The sequence below is a fragment of the Onychostruthus taczanowskii genome, unplaced genomic scaffold (genome assembly GCF_017590055.1).
Source record: "Onychostruthus taczanowskii isolate IOZ18803 unplaced genomic scaffold, ASM1759005v1 scaffold53, whole genome shotgun sequence".
NCBI lineage: Eukaryota > Metazoa > Chordata > Aves > Passeriformes > Passeridae > Onychostruthus > Onychostruthus taczanowskii.
In genome coordinates this window covers 2848841-2870666 of record NW_024502902.1, presented here as the reverse complement: position 1 = coordinate 2870666, position 21826 = coordinate 2848841, and the positions used below count along the sequence as shown (strand labels likewise).

The 21826-nt window shown below is 47.5% G+C and overlaps 1 protein-coding gene across 1 annotated transcript; it reads left to right on the top strand.

The window, feature by feature from the left end:
* Nucleotides 1-551: 551 nt before the first annotated feature.
* Nucleotides 552-19918, top strand: GTPBP1 (GTP binding protein 1). The gene is made up of 12 exons (XM_041416679.1): nucleotides 552-1063; nucleotides 6204-6315; nucleotides 8549-8729; nucleotides 9767-10115; nucleotides 10571-10694; nucleotides 12624-12738; nucleotides 13197-13341; nucleotides 13484-13666; nucleotides 14469-14604; nucleotides 15180-15358; nucleotides 15864-16061; nucleotides 17652-19918. Exons 1-12 carry the CDS (start codon nucleotides 764-766, stop codon nucleotides 17742-17744), a joined length of 2115 nt encoding a protein of 704 aa, XP_041272613.1. The 5' UTR covers nucleotides 552-763; the 3' UTR covers nucleotides 17745-19918.
* Nucleotides 19919-21826: the final 1908 nt, after the last annotated feature.

Below are 21826 nucleotides of genomic sequence, written 5' to 3'. Positions count from 1 at the left end.
CCCGCACGCGCCGACGTCGGCCCCGCCCCCTCTGACGTCAGCGGCAAAACGAGCCGGGACAGGAGCGAAAGCGGTCTCGCCGCCCGCTGGATAAACAAACGTCAGTCCTCCCCCGGCTGCCTTCTGTGCCACAGGCGTGCGTGGGGCTGCCGGAGGAGCAGGACAGGCAGCTTTCCCCGCCGCTCTGCAGGGGTCACCTGCCCGTCCGCAGAGCCCCTCAGCCAGAGGGCTTTCCTGCTTGGCGCTGGCGGCCCCTGCCGGCGGTCTGAACACTGTGGGCTCGCATGGCGAGCAGGCGTAGGGGTTTTCTGTAGGGAGCCCGAGGCGGTAGGGGCGGCGGGGTGCTCTGCAAACCCCGGGAGCTGGCGGCACGACGCGCCGGGACAGGAGGACCCGCGGACTGCAGGGACACCGGGCGCACTCCCACCCTGCTCCATTGGCTGACACAGTTATCAGTAAAAAAATTCCCTCTTTCTCATTGGCTAATCGTAGAGAATGCCCTCCCCCCAGGGCGGGCTCTGTTGCAGCACTTAGTCCCACCCATACCTTTGGGTTCGCTTAGTCGATTGGCTGTCAAGGTTGTTTGTCAGGAAGCCCGGCTCTCCTATTGGACAGTCGAGCCCGGACACGTCGAGCGGCTCTGTTGTGTGTGTGTATGTGTAGAAAACAAGCCGAGCTGGCAGTGCGTCTCCCATTGGCTTCGCGCGCTTCGAGCGGGCGTGGCCTCTCCTCATGAATAACCACTACGCCACCCACTGTCGCCATGGCAACATGCAAATTTAGCCGCTGCGCCGCCGGTGATTGGCGGGCGCCGCCTTGGCGGGCCCGGGGGCGGCGCCGGGGCGGAGAGCCGGGCAGGGAAGGGAAGATGGCGGCGGCGGAGCGGAGCAGATCCCCGGTTCCCGGGGGGTCCCCGGTGCCGGCCTGTATGTTCGCCCCGGAGCCCGGCTCCCCGGGCGGACGGCCTCGCGTGGCTGCGGCCGCCTGTCCCCTCCGCGCAGCCTTCGACGGCGAGGACGGCGAGGCGCTCAACGGCGAGCCCGAGATCGACCTCACCAGTAAGGTAGGCCCGGCGGGGGGGCGGGCGGCGGCGAGCGCCATCACCCCGCCAGCCCCCGCTGCTCTCCCCCCTGCCGGTCGGCCGTGCGCGGGGGGCTGCCCCGAAGCCGACCGCTCCCCCGCACCTGTCGCAGGAGAGCGAAAGGCTGGGGCCCGCCTGCCTCCGCCGGGACGGGGGGCTCCCGTGAGCGCTCCCCCGGCCCCAGCATCACCTGTGCGGGCGGCAGAGCCAGAGGTGCCGTGTGGAGGCGGCCGGGAGAGGCGCAGTCAAGTTGTCCCGTAGGCCGGCCGGGACAGGAGGTGCTGGCGGGCTGCTCCGCCCTGCGCCTTCCCCGGCTCGGCTGCTCGGGGGGAACGCCGGCCCGGCGCCGGTGCAGCGGCTCAGGAAGCGCAGGGTTCGGAGCTGTCAGCTGCTGCAGCGTCCCGCTGACGTTTGCTCTCCGCGCTGGGGCTCTGGTTATCTCTGCTGCCAGTTGTACTAGTTCCTGGGACTTTCTCCACAATCTTAAAAGGAGGTCAGAGCTTGTGACTTTTGAGCACAAGAGCCCAGTGACGAGGGTGCTCTGCTCTTGCAAACAGGGTTAAGTCAACGCAGAAAGGGCTTGTTCGCCTTGTGCAGCTCCTTTCTAGGATCCCAGTGACAAAACTGTGTGGTGGTCTTATTTCTGTCAGAACCAGTTCTCGCTTCCATCCTGCAGGAAGGTACATTGTAGTAATATGTGTGTACCAGAGCCTGCCACAGACTTAGTTGCCTTCTGTCACTGTCTTCTATTTGTTTTTTTTCCCAATTGGCTGATCTCTTTAACTGTATGCCTTTTGCTGCCATGGCTTTGGTGTACTGTGGTGCTATCTCCCACTCTAAAGTCTCCTGAAAACTTCATTCAGTCCACTTGTAATTATGTGATCCAGAAGTCGGCATAGCTGTTGTTTCCTCCTAGTTTTCTGTCATCCCTCCTCTTCATACTTCGAGCTTAAGCTGTTCCAGAGTCCTGGACTTTCTTGCCCTCTCTGTGCAGAGAAGGAAAGAGGAATTGTGTCTGTGGACATGGAAACCTTTTCCTTTTTAATGGATTTTTTTTACAATGTGATACTGTATTAAAAAAAAAAGTAACAAAGATGTCTTGTAAGGTAGTAAAGAACAGAAATCAAACCTGTAGTATCTATTGATTGTGCCTTAATGAGCTGGACAAGATTTTTATACAGGATGCCAATATTGATCTGTCCTTTGTCTTGGACGTGACTGCTGTGGAAGAGAGCCAAGGAGGATGCCAAGGACTGCATCACTGATTCTTGACAGCCAGGAACCTGACCAAAACTCCGACAAAGAGAGAAGAGTGCTTTTCTCCCACAAACTCCCATTTGTAGTGTCAGTCTGTCTTCCATTCCTGGAAATCTGGAGGTGCTGTGGAGGTGGTAGGTAAGCATTTTTTTGACCTTTATTACAATTTACTTTTCCATACAGCATTGTGCACCTGCTGTCTTTTACCTGGACTTTTCATTCATCCCCACCTTGGATGAGAGCTGAAATTGTGAATTCTGCTCCATCTTTCTGAGTTAATCTCCCACTGTGTGCTCAAAAGAGCAATCTCATATGGTGAGAATGCTTCCCTTACCTCCCCACTCCCCCCAACTTTTCTCCAGTTGAATTGTTCCACTCCAATCCCTACTTAAAATGGGGGCTCCCACTGCAGTCAGTTTGTTTGATAGTTGCTGGTTCTGTCCTGGTCCCTCTGACCCACCCCTTGGCTGTGTTAATACTTTCCCCTGGTCATTTCCCTCTGTGTAAGGTGAGCTCTTTTTAGAGAGGAACACTTTGGGATTCTGTTATCAAGTGCACCTTGTCTGCTGGTCAGGGAAACAGTTCCATTCATCAGCACAAATTCATTACCATGTTGATCTTAATGGGTGTTTGTTTTCCCTTCAGTGCCAGCACACTGCAGCAGTAATCAACTTTCAGGTCAAAAACCATAGCACACAAGGCTATTAGTGAAGCTGATACTCATATTAGATCTACATTGACAACAGAACATAATAGCACCTGAACAATGTATGTCTACAGGGCATAGAAAACAAAATATGACACTACAGAAGGTGCCTTTCCCCCAGCTCCTCGATGGCTGATGGTGGCTTTCCAGCTGTGCAAAATGGCAGGCTCTGTTTTTCCAGCAAAGAGCAGCGCTGTGTACCACATAGTATTTGGTTTGCCCCTAATACTTAGTTTGTCTGCCTCATGGAGGCAGGCAAAGCCACCTCTCCTCCCCAGAGACTGGGAAGGGACTTGAGAGATGGCATTTTGAACTTGTGAGATGTTTCCTTCTGCTGTCTTAAGAATAAAACAATAACTGGTTGTCACTTTTTTTTCTATAGGAAACCTGAGGTTGCTAGACCTGCATGGCTCCTACTGATAACTGCTCAGTGCCTGACAAAGTGGAAAGGACAAAAGTGAACATTTTTGACTTTGTGAAAACCTCCTAAAAACATGCATTTGTAGTGCAGCCATGGAGGGGTTGCTCGAAGGTGAAGAGCAAAAAAAAAAGCAGAGGAGCCAAAATGGAGCGCTTGTCTTTGACGGAGGAGATAGCAGAGGACAGGAAACTAAAGAGATCTTCAAAACAGCACATCACATCTTGCAATGATCCAGGAAACCACACAACTGGCTGGGGCTGTGGCTGCAGAAATGGTTGTCAGAAACGCTGAGTGGCATTGGAAGGTGTGATCCATGAAAGCTGCTGTTTTATCTACAGACACTTCTCTTGATGTCCTGCTGTGTCACATGAGCTGTGAGCTTCATCGGCCACGGAGTAAACTTTGGAAGCAGTCTGCCACTGGAACAGCCTTCAGAAGTGCCTTTGCATGGCAGTGAAAGCAGCAGTGTGGGGGAACAGTGTTGTGGGCTGATGTGAGCCTGTGCTGTTGGAGGCCCCCAGCCCTCCTGCTGGCAGCGTGAGGGAAGGCTACAATGAGCTGCTGAGTGCCTTGTTACAGCAGCCTGCCTGCTCACACTGCCGAAGCACTTGGACTCAGAAGAACAAAGCTGGTGATGAGACTTGAAGAAACTGAAGTTAGTTTGCCCTGTACTGGTGGCCGCTGCTATTTTATTGATCTTTGTGTGTGTTACAGCCTGTTTAATAGATCTTCTCGAGTCCCTGGCTTGTGCTGGTGCACTGGCCTAAAGAATGAGCTTGTCTGCTGTGCATCCGGGTATTCCTGAAAGTACTTGCAGAGCAAAATGAGCCTACACATCAAAACACAGCCTTCCATTCCTGCCCAGATTGAGCCTCTCAACAGCTGTTGATTTCACTCTCAGTGCATTAACATCCAGTGGTTTCCCTCAAGAAGAATATGAAACTAAAAGTAAAACAGAACTGAAAGAAAAACTAATAAAAGCAAAACTCATTCTTTTATGGCATGAAATAGAAAGACTGTGACCTTGCAGGGCAGAGTGCTTTGGTACACTTTGCAGACCACTTTGCCAAGTAGTTGAGAGGCTTAGGTAGGGCATGTGTCCAAAAGGGGCACGTGAGAGTGGTTCTATCTCTTGTAGCTGTCTGGCCCTTGCAGACACATCCCTGCTGCCTGGGACCCTTAACATCTGTGGAAAAAGTTGCTTTGGCAGCCTTAATCCTTCTAACCAGCACCTGCTGTCTGTGCTTCAGTGTCCCAGCATGAATCACTATGGTTTTGAAAGCTGCTTAAACATTGTTTGTGGGGGTTTGGGTTCCTTTACATTCTAGATTTCCAAAAAAGGCCTTCATCAAGTGTGTAATAGTGGTAGTAATAGTAGTGCTAAAGGTAGTTTCTCCTTGAAAACACATTGTGTTGACTGTGCTGAGCAAGTCAGACTGTGGTAGAGAATGCTGGGCAGACTGGAGGATGTTATTGTCAACTGCTCTAAAGCATATGTTTTAGGCAAACATCTAATTTAGCACAGTTTTCAGTCTCAGTGCATAGTGAAGGAAAGTGCTTCTTTCTGGGTGTGATTTTTGTGTATGTAGGGACAGCTGTGGATGTCACTGAGTGTTGGCACAGGTGTGCCTACCCTTAGGTGGGTGTCAGCCTTTAATAACTGTTACTTAAAGTGCCTTTTTCACAGAAATGGGTATCAATTGCTACAGCTATCAGGCTGCTGTACAGCCACCAACAGATTTGTAACCATGGAGGCAGCCAGAGAGCAGGTAGAGTGCTGATGGAGGTCTCCTTGGTCTGTCACTGCCATTGTGGCTGCTCTGTGCAAGTGTCTTCAGCTCTGCTGTGTGAGCAGTGCAGGTTTCTGCCAGAAATGGTGCTATTTCATTCTAGGAAAAATCATTCCTGAAGCATTCTCTTGTCCTCATTTCCTGCTTTGTTTTTGTTTTTATTTTTTCATTCTCTTGATGTTCCTGCAGGGAAGGGCAAAGGAAGTTTGATTATTGCAATAGCTGCAGTCAAAGTTTGTTGGTGGAACAGCTGCTGACCTACAAAACTGCAGCTCTCCACTGCTGAAACCTCTAGATGTGCTCATACAAATTGCTTTGCATGTCTGCCCCTCGGCACCATTGTTTAAAGTACCTAAAATTTGAAAATAATGCTTATTTGTGTTCTCTCCTTTCCTTCTGCCCCCTCAAAAAACAGAAGGGACATCAAATACGTGAAAGACTTAAAAGATGCTCTGGATTTTGGTGCCCAGGTGTTCTCTGCAGTGAGGTCTGGTTGGCTTTCTGTGGCTGTCCAGTCATGTTTCAGGGGAGCAGCAGCACTCTTTGCAGCAGAGACTGTGGAGTACCCAGCTAAGGAATTTCTGTGGAGAAAAATCTGCTCCCCTTGCTGTTTTCCTTGAATGAAAACATATTGAAGTGTTCACTTAAATGTGGCTTTTAAACACTGGTTACATCAAAATAAGATGCTTGGTATTCTTACTTGCTTTGAAGTGTATTTTCTTGCATAAATGAACTCTGAGCTCAGACAAACAACCTTGTGCTGTGTCACAAGGAAGTAGCTGTCAGCAGAACTGGTTTAAAAAACAAAACAAAACCACCACAAAGCGGTCCTGGAAAAAGAGTCCTTCTCTTTCAATAAAGCACATAGATTGATTGTGCTTGTAACTGAAGCTGGTTTTGGAATTGTTTGCCTGACATCTGCAAATAGATATTCAATCTTTTTTCCAGCTGGTGATGGTGAGTCCAACTTCAGAGCAGTATGACAGTTTGCTCCAGCAGATGTCAGAGAGGATTGATGAGGGATGTGGGGAGACCATCTATGTCATTGGACAAGGATCAGGTGAGTATAGCTTCTCCAGCAAAACAACAACAAATTATTAAAATTATAAGAAAAACCTCGTTCATCTAACTAGACTGCTGCTGAAGTTAATGCTTACTTTTCCAGAATGACTTGAAAATGTCCATAAAATATAGCAGAATATGTGGGGCAGATTCTTTTGTTTTATTCCTGCCAACAACTGTTTCATGTAATGGAGCTAAATATATTTTTTTAATAAAATCATGCAAGTTCTTATATGGAAATAAGGCATATCTTGTCTAAGCACACCAAGAAAAGACAAAGAATCTAAAATGATAATAACAGCTTTAGTACAGATGTCCTCAATGTCTGTGAAGGTCTTGTTCTCTTTGATTTGGTTCACTGCTCCGTTGGAAATAACATATTTTTACCCCACAGGAATTTATTATAGATACTTGACATAGCCAAAATATATGCTGCTTTGACTTGACTTTCTGTGGTAGTATGTGGCTGCTATGAAGGGAAAGGTTTTCCTTTGCTCAGCATGAGACCTTTATTGTCACATTAATTTGCGTGTGACTGCAGTCATTTGCCTTTGCAGATTTTAGCAGTTAGCATGGATTACATTTTTGTTCTTTTTGACAATTTGAGTATTTGCATCTGCTGCTGGTAAATGCTGCTAAAGGGCAAAGCATGCCCTTGCTTTGAAATAGAAATTTCTGGATATAAAATAATTGTCTATGGTTATCAACAGGTGAAATGCATATTTCAGGTATGCTGGATATCTGCTGAATATGAAGTTGTCATGATGAGGCATTTGCTGTGTTTGAGGAGGAAAATTGAAACCCTGCCAGGATTGGCTAAAATAATGGAGGGAGGGAGCTGTGTGCTTTTTGGTTTTTTTTTTTTGTTTTTTTTTTGAGTTTTGTGAAGCAGCCAACATAGAGGAGAAGCCAGAATTAGATGGGCAGTGTTCATGCAGCCAGGGATCATGCTCTTGCCTCCAAGCAAGCTTCCCAGTGTAGTCTGTATCCTTGGTGTTCGGGATAAGCACATCTGCAGTGGAGATCTAGCTAGTCAGGCTAGTACCTGCTTTCTCTTCCAGGATACCTTGTAAGAGTGTTAACTGGTAGTTGTTGCAGTGATTTACTTAGAAATAGGCGTTTGTTTCTTAAAATATGAGGTTAAACTTTTGACTTCATTTTGGGTTGCAGTGTAGTCGAGGAGGATGGGGATATTTTCAACAGAGAAAGGATCTTGGTATCCCTGCCACTGTCTCTCCTTCTCATTCCCTTTCAGCATGTGTGATTTTGATCATCCCAGATACCCAACTCGGCTGATTGAGAAGCAATTGAAGACTGCCACAGGAAGATTATTAGTTCACCAGTAGTGACCTTTCCCTTTCTCCCTTGGGTCTTGCCATCTCCTGTCCCCTACTTCTCGTTCCCCTCCTGTAACCCAAGGCTTGTTTTAGTATTCCTCAGTCTCAGCCAGTTTATGAGCAAGGTTGGAAATTGCCCGGTGACTCTGCTAGTTTTAGAGCTGGGCAGTAATTAAAATGCTGATAAGTTCATGCAAACTGCAGTTCCTGCTTAGCAGCCGATGAGTCAGCCATGCATATGAACATGTACTCATGGCAATAACTTCGGTCATCTGGGTGCAGTGTGGCTCTCCACCTTTGTTTGTTGTTTTGTGGGCTTTTTTTATCCACGGAGGAGATTCTGGGGTCAAATCTGTGTGTCTTCACAGCACCTGGTTTGGGAAAGAGACAGTGGTGGCCTTGACCCTGTCTAGATAGTTGCCACTGTCAGCTCTTTTGCTTGGGTGAGCTGCTCAGAGGAAGCAGTACCACATTTACTGGCTAATTGTGATGATGCTTTACTCAGAGCTTCCCTTTTGTTAATGCTTTACCTCTTCTTGCAATATGAGAGGAGATACTTTATCTGACTAAAGGACACAAAGTACCTTCAGCAGGTGAAGTAAGGGAATTAGAAATGCGTCTTTGTTGCCAATCCCTATGTATTTGCTTGTGAAGATTGTGAAGAAAACTCCTCTAGATGAAAGATGGTGGTTTTCTAGTGTCTCTTAAGACTTAGAGCGAAGACCATTGTTTCTTATTTTGGGCCAAGGGTGTTTATTCTGTGTACATGGCTGACACCTCCAGTCCACGTATAAATCCTGATGTGTGTGAAGGTCCCAGGCAGGATGACAACGCTGCTGCCTGTTGCGAGGTGGTGCTCACTGACTGCCCTTTGTCTCCTCCACACCACACCAGATGGGACTGAGTACGGGCTGAGTGAGGCAGACATGGAGGCGTCCTACGCCACGTTGAAGAGCATGGCAGAGCAGATCGAGGCAGACGTGATCCTCCTGAGGGAGCACCAGGAGGCCGGGGGCAAGGTGCGCGACTACCTGGTTCGGAAACGTGTGGGTGACAACGACTTCCTGGAGGTCAGGTGAGGAGCCGGGTGGAGACAGGGTTAGTCAGCAGCCCAGCTGCATTTTTACCGTGTGAGCAGTGCGTGGTGCTGAGCCAGCAACGCCGCTTCGGGTCGGGGTGTTGGAGCTGCCCAACAAAGGGAGTCGAGCTTCACCCCTCCTTGCTGATGAAATTGCCTTTTTGTTGTTGTTGCTGTCTCTTTTGTGAGCGAACTGTTGGTGGAAATTTGCCTGTGTTTAGCTCTCTGGGTGACAGCCTCACAGCTGGGGGCATCTTTTTGTATGCTGGGTTGCTAGAGGGGAGTCACCTGTGCACATGTGGCTGTGTGTGTGTATATGTGCACACTGCTGGAACACAATACTTTTGACAAAGGATCCGGTTCTGTTCCGAGACTGTGATGATCCAAGTCACCTTTTAATGGACATATACTTGCTTATATAGACTTGAGAGTCTGCCCAGGCCTGGATGGAGAGGATTTCCAACATTTGCCAACAGCCATAATAGCCACATTGATCAAAGAAGGAACTTGCTGTAGGACATGGCTTTCTCCTAAAAGATTTCACTTTTTTTTTTAGCTTATCCTTTTCTGGGAACAACAGTTTTAATTTTTGTGCTCTTCTTAGCGCTTGGTGCTGTTGCAACATAAGAAATGTGAGAAAGGCAGAGGTGTTCTAGACCAGCTTGGGATTTAGTCTTCTTTTTGAGTTGCCACAGTGTTTATATTGGATTGTGGAGACAAGGAGTTGGAATAGAGACACTCTGTGTGGCATCAAGCAGCGTCACGTTCAGTTGACTATGTTATGGACACCCGTGACAGTGTTTCCAGTCTTCCACATCCCAGTCCACAGAGTCTGGGATCTCCTCTGTTAATTAATAACTATAAAATAATCTCTGCTTTGCTTGTGAAGCTCTAACATTTTTTAATCTCTGTTTGAAGGATAGGGATCAAAAGCCAGTTATTTGCAGGAGCAGTGATATTTTGGGTTTTTTTGATCACTTGCTCATTTCTTCAGGTACCATATTTTACCAGGCTCCTTTTCCTTTCCCCTGCAGGGTAGCAGTGGTTGGCAATGTGGACGCAGGGAAGAGCACCTTGCTGGGTGTCTTGACTCACGGCGAGTTAGACAATGGCCGGGGCTTTGCTCGGCAAAAGCTCTTCCGCCACAAGCACGAGATTGAGTCAGGCCGCACCAGCAGTGTGGGCAATGACATTCTGGGCTTCGACAGCGAGGGCAACGTGGTGAACAAACCTGACAGCCACGGTGGCAGCTTGGAATGGACAAAGATCTGCGAGAAATCCACCAAGGTCATTACTTTCATTGACCTGGCTGGTCACGAAAAATACCTGAAAACCACCGTCTTTGGCATGACCGGCCACTTGCCTGACTTCTGCATGCTTATGGTAGGTAGCAAGAAAGATGGGCCATACCAGCTGGAGTGGAGCTCTTCACAGCTCTAACAGCCTCGGCTTCTTTTCTGTTGCAAAGTGTCTGTGTGGTTTTGGAGGGAGGCAGCATCTCGTAGTGCAGGAGAGCAGAAGCCTCTGTGGCTGTCTGTCCTGTATTGTGAGGCAAGTGCCCCAGGACTGTCAGTTTCAGACAGGCCCAAGGTTTGTGATTCTTGAAAATGGAAGGATTTCTGCATTTTAGAAAACCTTGTTAAAATTGGGGAGAAATGAGTCGGTCCTTTGCCAGTGTGCAGCGACATCTGAGATGAGCTGAGTCTGGTCATATGGCCCCAGTGGCACATCTACAACTTAACCACAGTCTACTGTATGTCTGATACAAGTCCTTCTCTGTAATCCAGCTTACTGCAGAAGAAGCATTGACATCCCTGTATTTTATATCTCTGATGTAGGTTGGGAGTAATGCTGGGATTGTTGGAATGACCAAGGAGCACTTAGGCCTGGCGCTTGCACTTAACGTTCCTGTCTTTGTTGTGGTGACCAAGATTGACATGTGCCCTGCCAACATCCTGCAAGGTGAGTCTTACAGGCTCTCTCCAGGGCTGTTTCTTACCTCTGTATGTGTTGCTGTCCTCTGCTTGGGTTCAGGAATTACTGCTGGAAGAAAGCTGCTTAATCTGGTTCTGACTGCCTCCTAAACACCTTCCAGAAATCTATCCTTTTCTCTTGCTCATTTTGACTTATACTCACCATGTCAAATTTACCCATGCTGGGGACTCAGCTTAGCAGCCCAAAAGTGTTTGCTACAGCGTTCTGCTTAATTGATCTCTAAGAGGAGCAGCATACAGTTGATGTTTGGGCTTTGCTTTCTCTCTATTTAAACCTGGAGGAAAAGTCTGGAAGTTCTTTTGGAACCTGCTTTCCTCCCTGCCCACAGTTTGAGTGTGATCTTAAGCTGTGATTGGACTTGATCTCCCCCTGCTGTTAGTGAAGGGGCAGCTGCTTGTTAACCTCCTGCTCACCTGGGCACTTCTCAGGTATGCTGGCATAACTACAGCAACTCCTTCCTCTTGTCTGAACAACCAACCAGCACTTAATAAATCATGGTTTAAAGCAGCTACATATGTAGGCTATGGTAGCAGGATGGGAGGCAGGACTATACACAAGCAGGGATGGCAATAAGTAGCATGGGCTAGTGATTTTTTTCTCAGCAGAGTTAAAGAAGCACCTCTAACCCCAGCAGTGTCCCATTAACCCATGCATGATGTTTTTTCAGGCTGTGACCTATTCTCACTTTTAAAATTGTCTTTAAGCATTTCTCACACCTTCAGAAACGTGCTGTGGTTGATTGGAGCAATGGGGTTTTTTGGTAATCAGTCCTAAGAATCAGAGAAGTGAATGCTCCTGGTACTGTCTGTAGTTCAGTGCATTACTATAAAAATCCTAAATATGTTTCAGACAAATAGATGCATGTGATCAGAAGATAATCTGTATACCTCTATACTAGATGTTTGGCAAATAAACGTAAGGCCTGACCATAAGATAATAACTGGGAAGGAAGGAGAACCTTTGGCTCAGCATGAGGAGAGAAGAGCTGCTCTAGGGAGAAGCTACTCCTGTGACATGGTCTGTTTAAAGTAAATAGACTCAAGATTTGACTCAAGTATTTCTGTGAAGAGCAGATGGCCTGATTAGATGTTTGTGTTTCTGTATCCAAAACGTTACTTTCCCATAGGCAATCATTTGTTTACAAAAACCTGTCTAATTGGATGACAATTGTAGAACATAAATTATTTGCTCTTTTAAGCCCTTAGTATCCTTTTCTGTTTTTTCTTTATTTATTATTGTCAGGCACTTTGTAGGAGGTTGATACTGGTGCATCAGGTAATGTCCCTACTGGCTGCTGGATATGAGGCTTAAAAAATAAGTTGAAAAGAAGCAAAAGCTGAAAATTGGGAGTCATGAGATTTGTCCCAAAATATTGATTTCTGAATATGGTCCACCCACATTGTCCTAGTCTGTGATGATAATCGTTACCTCTTTCATGCTTCTCCAGCTTCCTATGGCAAGTTGACTGCCAGGGAAAATATATTGAGGTTTGTTTGGTCAAAATTGCTTTGCAATTAGCATATTCTCAAATATTTCTGTCACCGAGTCCTGATTTTCAATTAATTCACTAGGAAAAATACTTTCTAGAAAGAGGAAATACCTTGTAACTGCTTAAAGCTACTAATAGACAGCTACAAAATGTCTACTTCACAGCATTGCAAACTTGTCTGTCCATGTATGGCGTGGCTTGGCAGCAGGCTAGCTGGCATGAAATGGAAGATGGAATGGCTCCTAAGTCCTACCTGGGCTGCAGCAAACTCACAGTCTCACCTTTAGCCATCTTCTCCTGTCTTATCTGTGGCCAGAGCACCCATCTCCCTGTGGGGAGAGACCCCACAAAAGTGATTTGTGAAGAGGGGAGATGCTGCCCTAACAATATTCATTTCACCCTTTAAGAAACCCTGAAGCTGTTACAGCGACTGCTGAAGTCCCCAGGGTGCAGGAAGATTCCCGTGCTGGTTCAGAGCAAGGATGATGTCATTGTAACAGCCTCCAACTTCAGCTCAGAGAGGTAACGGGACTAGAGGAGAATCATTTCTCTTTCAATCCTATGTGGAGACTGGGTGAGGAGATTCAGAGAGTCCCATTGTCTAGATGTGTGAAGGTTGCATCTGCCATGTGGAGTGTGTTCCATAAGAGTGTGTTGATTTTGAGGTTGACCTGCTTGTGTTCCCCTCTCTGAGGCAGAAATGAGAGGCTGCTTCTGGGCAGTCTGCAGAATACAGCAGGGCATTCAGCTTTCTTCAGTCCTTTCTTCAGAACCTTACACCTTTTCCCAAATGTCATTGGAAGGCAGAGGCAATGTTGCAGGTTTTCAAACATGGGGTGTTGTGCATCTGACTGCTTGCCAGGCTCTCCCTTCCTAGCACAGTATATTGAATTATTCCCAAGATTTTGGATGTCTCCCTACATGTGGAAGGCCAGGTAGGAAGGTGAACTAACTCCATTTTCATCAATTTCCCTTTACAGGATGTGCCCAATTTTCCAGATTTCAAATGTTACTGGGGAGAATCTAGATTTGCTGAAGATGTTTCTTAATCTCTTGTCTCCACGGACCAGTTACAGGGAAGAAGAACCAGCAGAATTCCAGATAGATGATACTTACTCTGTCCCGGTAAGGGGTCTGGTATTTGGAAGAATATTGTGTTCCCTCTTTGAGGCTGAAGAAGGTATCTTCTCGAGAGAGGAGAATCCTAGAGCTCTTCTGCTGGCCTGGTAGGGTAACCACAATTACTGTTTTTTCATTTTTGGCGTAGGGTGTAGGAACAGTTGTCTCCGGGACGACACTGAGAGGCCTGATCAAGCTAAATGACACCCTGCTGCTGGGGCCAGATCCCCTTGGCAACTTCCTCCCTATTGCTGTCAAGTCCATCCACCGCAAGAGGATGCCCGTCAAGGAGGTGCGGGGAGGCCAGACTGCCTCCTTTGCCTTGAAGAAGGTGAGATGATCTCTTCCTGTTCCTCCAGGACAGAAACTGCCCTCTTTCAAGTGTTCTCGGAGTTCAGCTGCAGTCAGGTTGTTTCTACAAGCATCAGCTGCCTCACGTTGCAGTGGAATGGAATCCCGTGGAACCTCTCTGATTCACATCCTGGTTTTTCCTCCTAGGAGCTGCCAGGGGATAGCAATGCCACTAGATAATGATGTTGGAGATATATAATAAAGTGGAGGCATTGCAAGAAAAGTCTCCTTTTCTGCTGGAACTGCATTAGTAGCCTGGACAGTGTATTTACACTACTCCTCTTGGCATGTAGGACCAGCTGCATGATTTGGGATTTAAAAATCAGCAAAATTTGATATGACTTCGCTTGCAAAAGATTGCTGTCAATAGAAGCTGCACTGATTTTAAGGGGATATAGTTTAAGCTACACCATACTTCATGTGTTCAGGCTTATTAAGTTATATTAACAGACATCATGATTTAGGAGAGGTCATTTTCTTGGATAATGTGCAACCAGGATGTATGTTTTGCTTTTGAAGGATCAGTGAGGTAAATGTGTCAAGTGTCCAGCATTTCCAGTACTCTAAAGCTTCCTTATAAACTTCAGCTGAATTTGATTTTTACAACCTTTGCATAATATCCTATAGATAACATAGAGCTATGCAGCTCTTGCTTTGCCTTTTGCTGGGCATGAGGTAGTATCTGTTAAATTCCTTAGCATTCTGCTGGGTGCAGTCAGCCAGAGCAGCAGATTTCTTCCCTGGAGAATCACGCTAAGGTTTTTTGTGTCTCTGCTTTTCAGATCAAGCGTTCTTCCATCCGGAAAGGCATGGTAATGGTGTCACCCCGCCTGAATCCACAAGCGTCGTGGGAGTTCGAAGCAGAGATTCTGGTGCTCCATCACCCCACCACCATCAGCCCACGATACCAGGCCATGGGTATGTGTGTCAGTGCGGGATTGTCTTTGTTTCCCAGTGGTGGCATTTTGTAGCAGATCTAGCCTAAGATAATTTTGCTCCTGATGTCTCTGCCAACCTGAATATATGCCATAGTTCTTGGTTTTGCCTTTCCCAACATGGTGGAAGAGAGTGGAAGGGAGGGAGAGGGAAGGGAGCTTATGGAGGAGAGTTATGCTTATGGGAGAGTTATGCTTATAAATTATAGCTTATGGGGGGGCTATAAGGCATAAAGGAGATGTGTACTTGGAACCTGCCTGTGCTATGTCTCTGTAGTGCAAAGATTCTCCACTTTCAAATGCTGATGGAAAGACTCATTTTGGGTCCTGCCCTCTAACCCAGCTGCTTGGTGTGTAGGATTCTGTTGAGGGTGCTTCAGGACAGGCAGGATTTGAAGGCATCTGTTCTAGCTTATGTGCATGTTTTTTTTGGGATGGAACAAAGGCAGCTGCGTGACCCGTACGGCCCTTGCTGTAGGGTGAGGAGCTGCCTCAGATGTGTCGCTGAAGCTCGTTCCACTAATGGCTGCTGAAAGCCTCTGTGCTTTACATTCACAGTGCATTGTGGCAGCATCCGTCAGACAGCCACGATTCTCAGCATGGACAAGGACTGCCTGCGGACAGGGGACAAAGCCACGGTGCACTTCCGCTTCATCAAAACCCCGGAATATTTACACATAGACCAGCGGCTGGTCTTCCGGGAAGGCCGCACCAAAGCTGTGGGTACCATCACCAAGGTAAAGGCTGCCGAGTCCCACTTGCTTTTGCCCATTAGCTACTTCTTGCACTGAGAAGCCAGCAGGAGAATCAAGATAGCTTTGGAAGATGGAGGGAAGAGGCTGTGCTTCAACCATATGTATCAGGCCTGACATGGGTCGAGGATGACTGATGTGCTTTGTCGTGTGGTGGTTCTTTAGCTGGTGTGAATGAGGGAATGTAAAGGGAGGGGCTGAGCCATATGCTGCTGGTTCTTAAGGCTCAGTCTCTTTCTGACATCTTGTAGCTGCTCCGTTTGAGTCATGTTGTGGAGTTTAGAGTGTCACCTCAGCCAAGTGGCCCTTTCCAAGGCTGGAACATCAGAGGTCTAGGTTTCTTTGAACAGCTGCTGCTGCTGCATTCTTCTCCTTATGGTTATTTTTACAAATTCTCCTGAGGCTTTTTGTTAAAAAGCAGCATTAAACCTCGCCAGATCATCCTGGCTATTTTAATGCTGAGTTTGGCCTCTCCCTTTGCAATTTGCAGCTACTCCAGACCACCAATAACTCACCAATGAACTCCAAGCCACAGCAGATCAAGATGCAGTCAACGAAGAAGGGAGCTGTTACGAAACGAGAGGATGGTGTTCCTGCCGCTGGGGCGGCAGCTGGAGGCCCGGCAGCTGGGGATGAGGCCCCCTCAACAGCTGCAGCACCACTGACACCTACTGCCCTGCAACCATTGGTAAGTGAGGAAAATACCATGTCTGTCCTAGCTGTTTGTGTCATGGTTTCACCTGTTGGAGGAAGGGCACTCTAAAGCACAAGTATTTTCCCCTCATACCTTGAACACACCTTGCCACAGAAACAAATAGAAATGGAAGTAGTCTTGCATCAGGAATCATAATTCTCTGATGACTGGATGACTCCATGGCTGACCTTCAAGCAGACAGCAGCTCAGGGTACTGGGACAATTCAGGTTGAACCTCAGGAAGTGTCTAGTCTAACCTCCTGCTCTAAATAGGATTAGCTGTGAGGTCAGACCAGGTTGCTCAGGGTTTTATCCAGTCATGTCTTAAAAACCTCTCAAGGAGGAAGACTGCAAACCTCCCTTGGCAACCTGATTCACTGCTTTGACCATGTGCACAGTGAAGAAGTGTCTCTATACACCCAGTAGATGAACTAGTGAAACATATAACAACCAGTCACAGAACAAGTCTTCAATGTCTGAATCAAAGGTAGAATATCCCTACACTAGAGAAATTACAACCTGAGTATTAGGCTCAGGTCATCTACCCTGTTGAAAAATAAAGATGGAGACATCCAAGGAGAAGGAAAGCTTTAAATTTCTCTTTAGAGAAATTTATCCAGGTTGTTTTGTTGGTTAGGACTTCTCAGTTCAGCTTGTCCATGGAGGATGCCTAGTCTTTCTGGCCTGAAAGGAATGGAAACTCAATTCTCACTAGAGACCAACTGATCAGTTTTATTACTGATAGAAGAAAGGTCTTCTCTTTGTAGGGTACCTCTCAGGAAGTGAAGGGTTCAGGAACTGACTCTGTCAAGTGACAAAGTGTTCCCCTTCTTAATTCTAGCTATATTAGTTGCCATGGTCAAATCTCACCTTTTGAGCCAGACTGCTCATCAGAGGAGGCCCCCTAGCAGGGGTTCTCTGCCTCTGCATGTGCCTGGGGCTTCACACCAGTCCTCCATCTCGTCCTTGTCTTTTTGTAGCGTCAGTGTGGTTGTAAATAGTGGTCCCAGCTTGCTCTTTGTTTCATCCCTCCCCCTGAGGCTCTGGGGTTGCTTTTGTTCTTGCTTACGTCTTCCTCTCTCTCCTTGCTGCGTCCCCTCAGCCTGCACTGGATGAAGAGCCCCACATCCGTGAGGGCAATAAGGTATTTGGCTGCTCTCAAAGAGAAACAGTGGGTTTGCTGAGATTGGGAAAAGTCAGGTGAGCCTGAGAGCCATGGTGGGAGGTGGGAGGTTCTCCTTCAATCCAAAAATACAAAGTCAAGGGAACCTGAGGCCTGGATTTCCTGTATGCTGAGCCCCATGGCACTTGCTGGCTCTCATGGGAGTGAAGCATTTAGAAACTTGGGAAATCAAAGTCTTTCCAGCTTGAAGGGCAAAACTTCCTGGTGCATCTGTCTCTCCTCCTTCCCTCATGGTGTGTCTGTCTCCCTCCTGCCTTATCTCCTTCCTGCAGTGGTAGAAAGCTGATCAGTCACAACTGCCCTGCTGCTGTCTGAATGTGTGTGTGATCCATCTGAATTCCTGCTGTGTTGATATCCCAGCTGAGGGGCTGCTTTGTACTAAAGTCAGTCTTGTTTTTCAGTCAAAAGTCGGAGGAGGAGGCCGTCGACGTGGGGGTCAGCGCCATAAAGTGAAATCTCAGGGAGCCTGTGTGACTCCTGCCAGTGGCTGCTGAATTTCGTATTCCTCCTCTCTCTGAAGAATTCCTCCCCATCCCTTCATTTCTTATCCAAAAGATCCAGAGCAGCGTAAACCAAAACCCATCCCAGCTGATTGGCTGCAGAAGAATCGTCCCTCCTCCCTGCAGAAAGCGATGGAGAGGAGCATAATTTATAAGCTAATGAAGGTGATAAGACAGAGAACTGAGTAACTGACACCTTCCTCCTCCCCCTGTTGACACATTTTTGTACATCATGGGCTTAGTTTTTATTCTTATTAGTTTTTATTATATTTTGTGTGCATGAAGATGAGAGGAGTCTGGATAGAGCTGCAAAGAGCCAGTTAGTTGCCTCCCTCCTCCCTCACCCCTTTCTGTCCACAGAACTTGCTGCTCTCCCCTATTTGCTGTCTCAGATCCAGGGGTTATCAGATGCCTGAAATTTCAGACTTGCAAAGGTTAAAACAGGTTGTTTAGGATGGCTCCATGGAGCATCGTTTCATCACCACTGTGGCCTTGTGCCAAATATGTTTTGGATTCCCTCCCTCTTAAACTATTTCTAAGTGGATTTAATTTAATGTTGTAATGACTGAAGTTTGAAGGAGATGGTGAGAAAGTTCCTTAGTTGGAGATCTAAGAGGGAAACAAATTGGAAAGCAGTTGTAGATGTTAAGTTCAGGGATCCTATGCTCAATATCCTCAAATAATGTTGAAAGCACTTAAAATTTTAACTGGCGACAGAGTTAAATGGGCAGACATTTACCCACCCAGTTCCCCTTCCCATCGTGCTGCTTTTCCCAGTGTTTGTTCAGTGCACATTGGAGCAAATCTAAGGTGCCTCCTGAGGCTGCAGCAGCTCCACTGACAGTATTAAGAACAGTGCAGGAGCACTCAGTCCGTCCCTTGAGCCAGAGAAAGCCTTCTCACCTCGACGGACAGAGGTCACAGGTGGTAAGATACCTTTGGAACAGAGACACCAAGCTAACATGACCTCCCCTTGATTTTGTTTACTCCAAGATTTCCAAAACCTTTTTGGAACTCACTGGCCAAACTTTGCCATGGCAGAAGCAGGATTTGTCTTCTCCCCTCTTGGCCAAAGAGGGCAGTGACAAATTGGTACCAAATTTACAGGTGTGCTTTCAAGGTTGGAAGTACATGGTAATTTTTCTGACTTAAACTGATTTTTTTTTTTAAGATCTTATTTTTCTTAATGAGAAATTGTGGCTTCTCCAAGAAGGCCCTGCAAGGACAGTTTACAAATTACTGTTAGAATGGTTTTTTTAACCATTTAATGAGTTTTTAAAGTGATTGATTCCCTGCTTATTTTGATCTCTTTTCTTCTAACCCTGCCTCTTCCCTTGGCTCCGGTGAGGACAGGAATTATCCTCTGCCAGCTTGTGGTGAGCTCTGGGAGCATGGTGACATTTTGAGGAGGAGGTGGCATCCTCAGCAAATCATGGCTCCCCCCAGCAGGCACGGTCAGGCTCGGTTTCTCTGAGGGCTTCTTCCTCCAATGAAGGACTTTTATTTTAATCAGAGAGAGACTGCAAAGTTTCTGTCCCTCCTTAGCGGGTTGTTCCTGTTCCTCACTCTGTGTCACCTGTGTGTTTTTCGTTCCAGCTCACCTTGTGACTCGGGGTAGGTCTCCAGGCCGGCTGAGAGGCAAAGCGCATCTCCCGCTGCCAACACCAGCACTCCAAGAGCATTAAGCGGCACGGGAGAGGCAAGAAACGTGGTTTGGAGACCAGGGTCCTTTGCCTTAGAGACTGCAGTGGGTGGAAGGGGGAGGTCAGACAGTCCTTTTCCAAGCTTTGTGCCTAAATACCAGCACTCTCCTGGCCAGGGAGGAACTATAGGCGGCTACAACACTAATAGCACCCGCATTGTGAGGGGGTGTGAGGTGTGGCTGAGCAGGGCACGAGGGCTTGGCTTGTTTGTCTTCTGGCCCTGTAGCAGCATCAAACTGCATCTGATTTCACTGCCCTCTGCTTCTGAGGGGAGCAGGGAGCTCCAGGCGGTTTTCTCTTTCTCCATTCCTTGTGCTCCAAATGAAGGAGACTGCCGAGACTGAAAGAAGGTTCACTTCAATTTGTGCAAAGGAGGTGGTGTGATCTCTCTTTTGTGACCAGCATTTACAGATCACTCAGGCTGGTGTGATCTATAAAATAAATTTTAAAAAAGTTTGTTCCAAGTAAAAGTGTGTCTTCTTGATTTTTGTCCTTCTGGAAAACCAGGCTGAAAGCCAGAGGAAGCAGGTTTGCCTGGCTCCTTTGCTGGCTACAAGAGGAGGCTGTGCTCATAGTGACAGCAGGGCAGGGCATGGCAGCACAGGAGAGCTGCTGCTGAGCCTCTGCACAGCCCTGACAGCTTTTACTCTGGCCAAAATGAAGTGCACCTCGGTGGCAGAGTGGTAAAATGAGAACACGGGCGTGGTGCGAGCTGTGTGCGATGTGAGTGGGTGTAGAGCAGCCCTAGCAAAGCACTTGGGGCCGGCCCCACGAGAGAAACTCTGCTACAGGATGCAGCATTAGCACATCACTTGCAGTGCCTGCCTACTGTGCTTCCTGGGACATGCACCTCACCTGTTTCTGCAAATACAGTGGGACTCCCCAGGGTTTGCAAGGAGCCTTTTTCTGTCTCCTCAGTTGATCTCAGAGGTTCACAAAGGCTTTTTCTGCTCTGCACAGCCCTTTCATAGATGAGTGTTGGGCTGTGGTAGCTGGAGTTGAGGCCCACACAGCCCTTCTCCTCCTGGAGAGGGATGATCCAGAGCCAGCGGAGAGCAAGCCTGGCCCTAGCGTGGTCTTCTGGGAGGAGCTGCATGGCTATTCCTCAACAGAAGCCTTCCTCCAAGCCCAGGTTAAGCAGACAAAGTAGTGACTCTCCTCAAGCCAGTTCAGTTTCCCATTTTCAGCCTTTTTTTTATGTATTACCTTCCTCACGCTAAGGAAAATTAAGTATCTCCTTTCTGCTAGCTTTGTAGCTGATGAGTAGTTAACAGCCTATGTGAAGGAAAAGAGGAGCAAGCAGATCCCCTGCACTGGGCTTTGTGTCAGGCTTTGCCCCCGCTAACCCAGCCTCCCTTGCTGCTCTGGGGGCCAAACTGGGCTCTGCTCATGGTAAGGAAGAGGATGGGAAGGCGTGGGAGGTGACTGCAGGAGGACAGCCATGATATCAGACTTAAATCTAGTAGAAGTTTTTAGTCCCAAGGAACTGGAGGTTTTAGGAGTAAGTCTTGTTCTCAGCATTGTTTCAAGCAGTTTTTGCATCCTCAAGCCTGCTCAATGACAAGGTGATAACTTTGTTAACTGGCCCTAGAGTTAGTACATCAGGCTGGAAAATAAGGATTTGCCATAAAACTACATAGAAGAAGAGCTCCAAGAATAGCTTTGTCTATCTACTAGTTGTGCATCATTCCCAACAGCAAATTCAGTTACAAAACATCCAAACCACTCTGGGCAGTTTTGATATAATTTATGTCTTGGTCTTTTTTTTTTTCTCTTGCATAGGCATAAATTACAATCTGTTGATTAAAAAACAAAAGGAACAAAACAGTGCAGCATTTGCAACAGGCTACAGCATCAAACACAAACTCCTGTCTGTAACCATCTGTTTCTGCAGGGCTAATTCGTAACACGTGTGTAGGGCAAACTGAGAAGGAGGGAGAATAGAGGAGGGAAATGGAGTAAATAAGAGAAATCTGCTCCCACAGCTGTTCTGCATTTCTCCTGCCTCACCAGGCTCATCTCTAGGATTAAATACCCCTGGGCAGAGAAGCACATGCTGAAGCAGCACTTTTCTGTGCCCTCTTCTTTGGCAGCTCTGGGAAGCGCTGCAGAATTGCTGCAGGCTACAATCTCGAGAGCCAGCGGCTTCTGGCACTTGGCACAGGGGCTCGGGCTGCAGCCCAGCACTGATGCTGAATTTGGGGGCTGAAAACCCACATGTAGCCTCGGCATATGTTCCTGGGGATCCTCACACATGGTGAGGCCTCTAAAGCCAGCTAGAAAAGAGCATGAAGCCCCAGGATGAGCTCTCACTGGTGGCTCCAGGGAGTGTTACTTCAAGCAGCAAAGATTTTCATGTCCAAAGGACAGGGC

Coding starts and splice junctions, on each gene's coding strand:
- GTPBP1 (XM_041416679.1), top strand. CDS start 764: ATGGCAACATGCAAATTTAGCCGCTGCGCCGCCGGTGATTGGCGGGCG. Junction 13,342..13,483: donor ATGATACTTACTCTGTCCCG/GTAAGGGGTCTG, acceptor TTTTTGGCGTAG/GGTGTAGGAACAGTTGTCTC. Junction 15,359..15,863: donor CTGTGGGTACCATCACCAAG/GTAAAGGCTGCC, acceptor TGCAATTTGCAG/CTACTCCAGACCACCAATAA.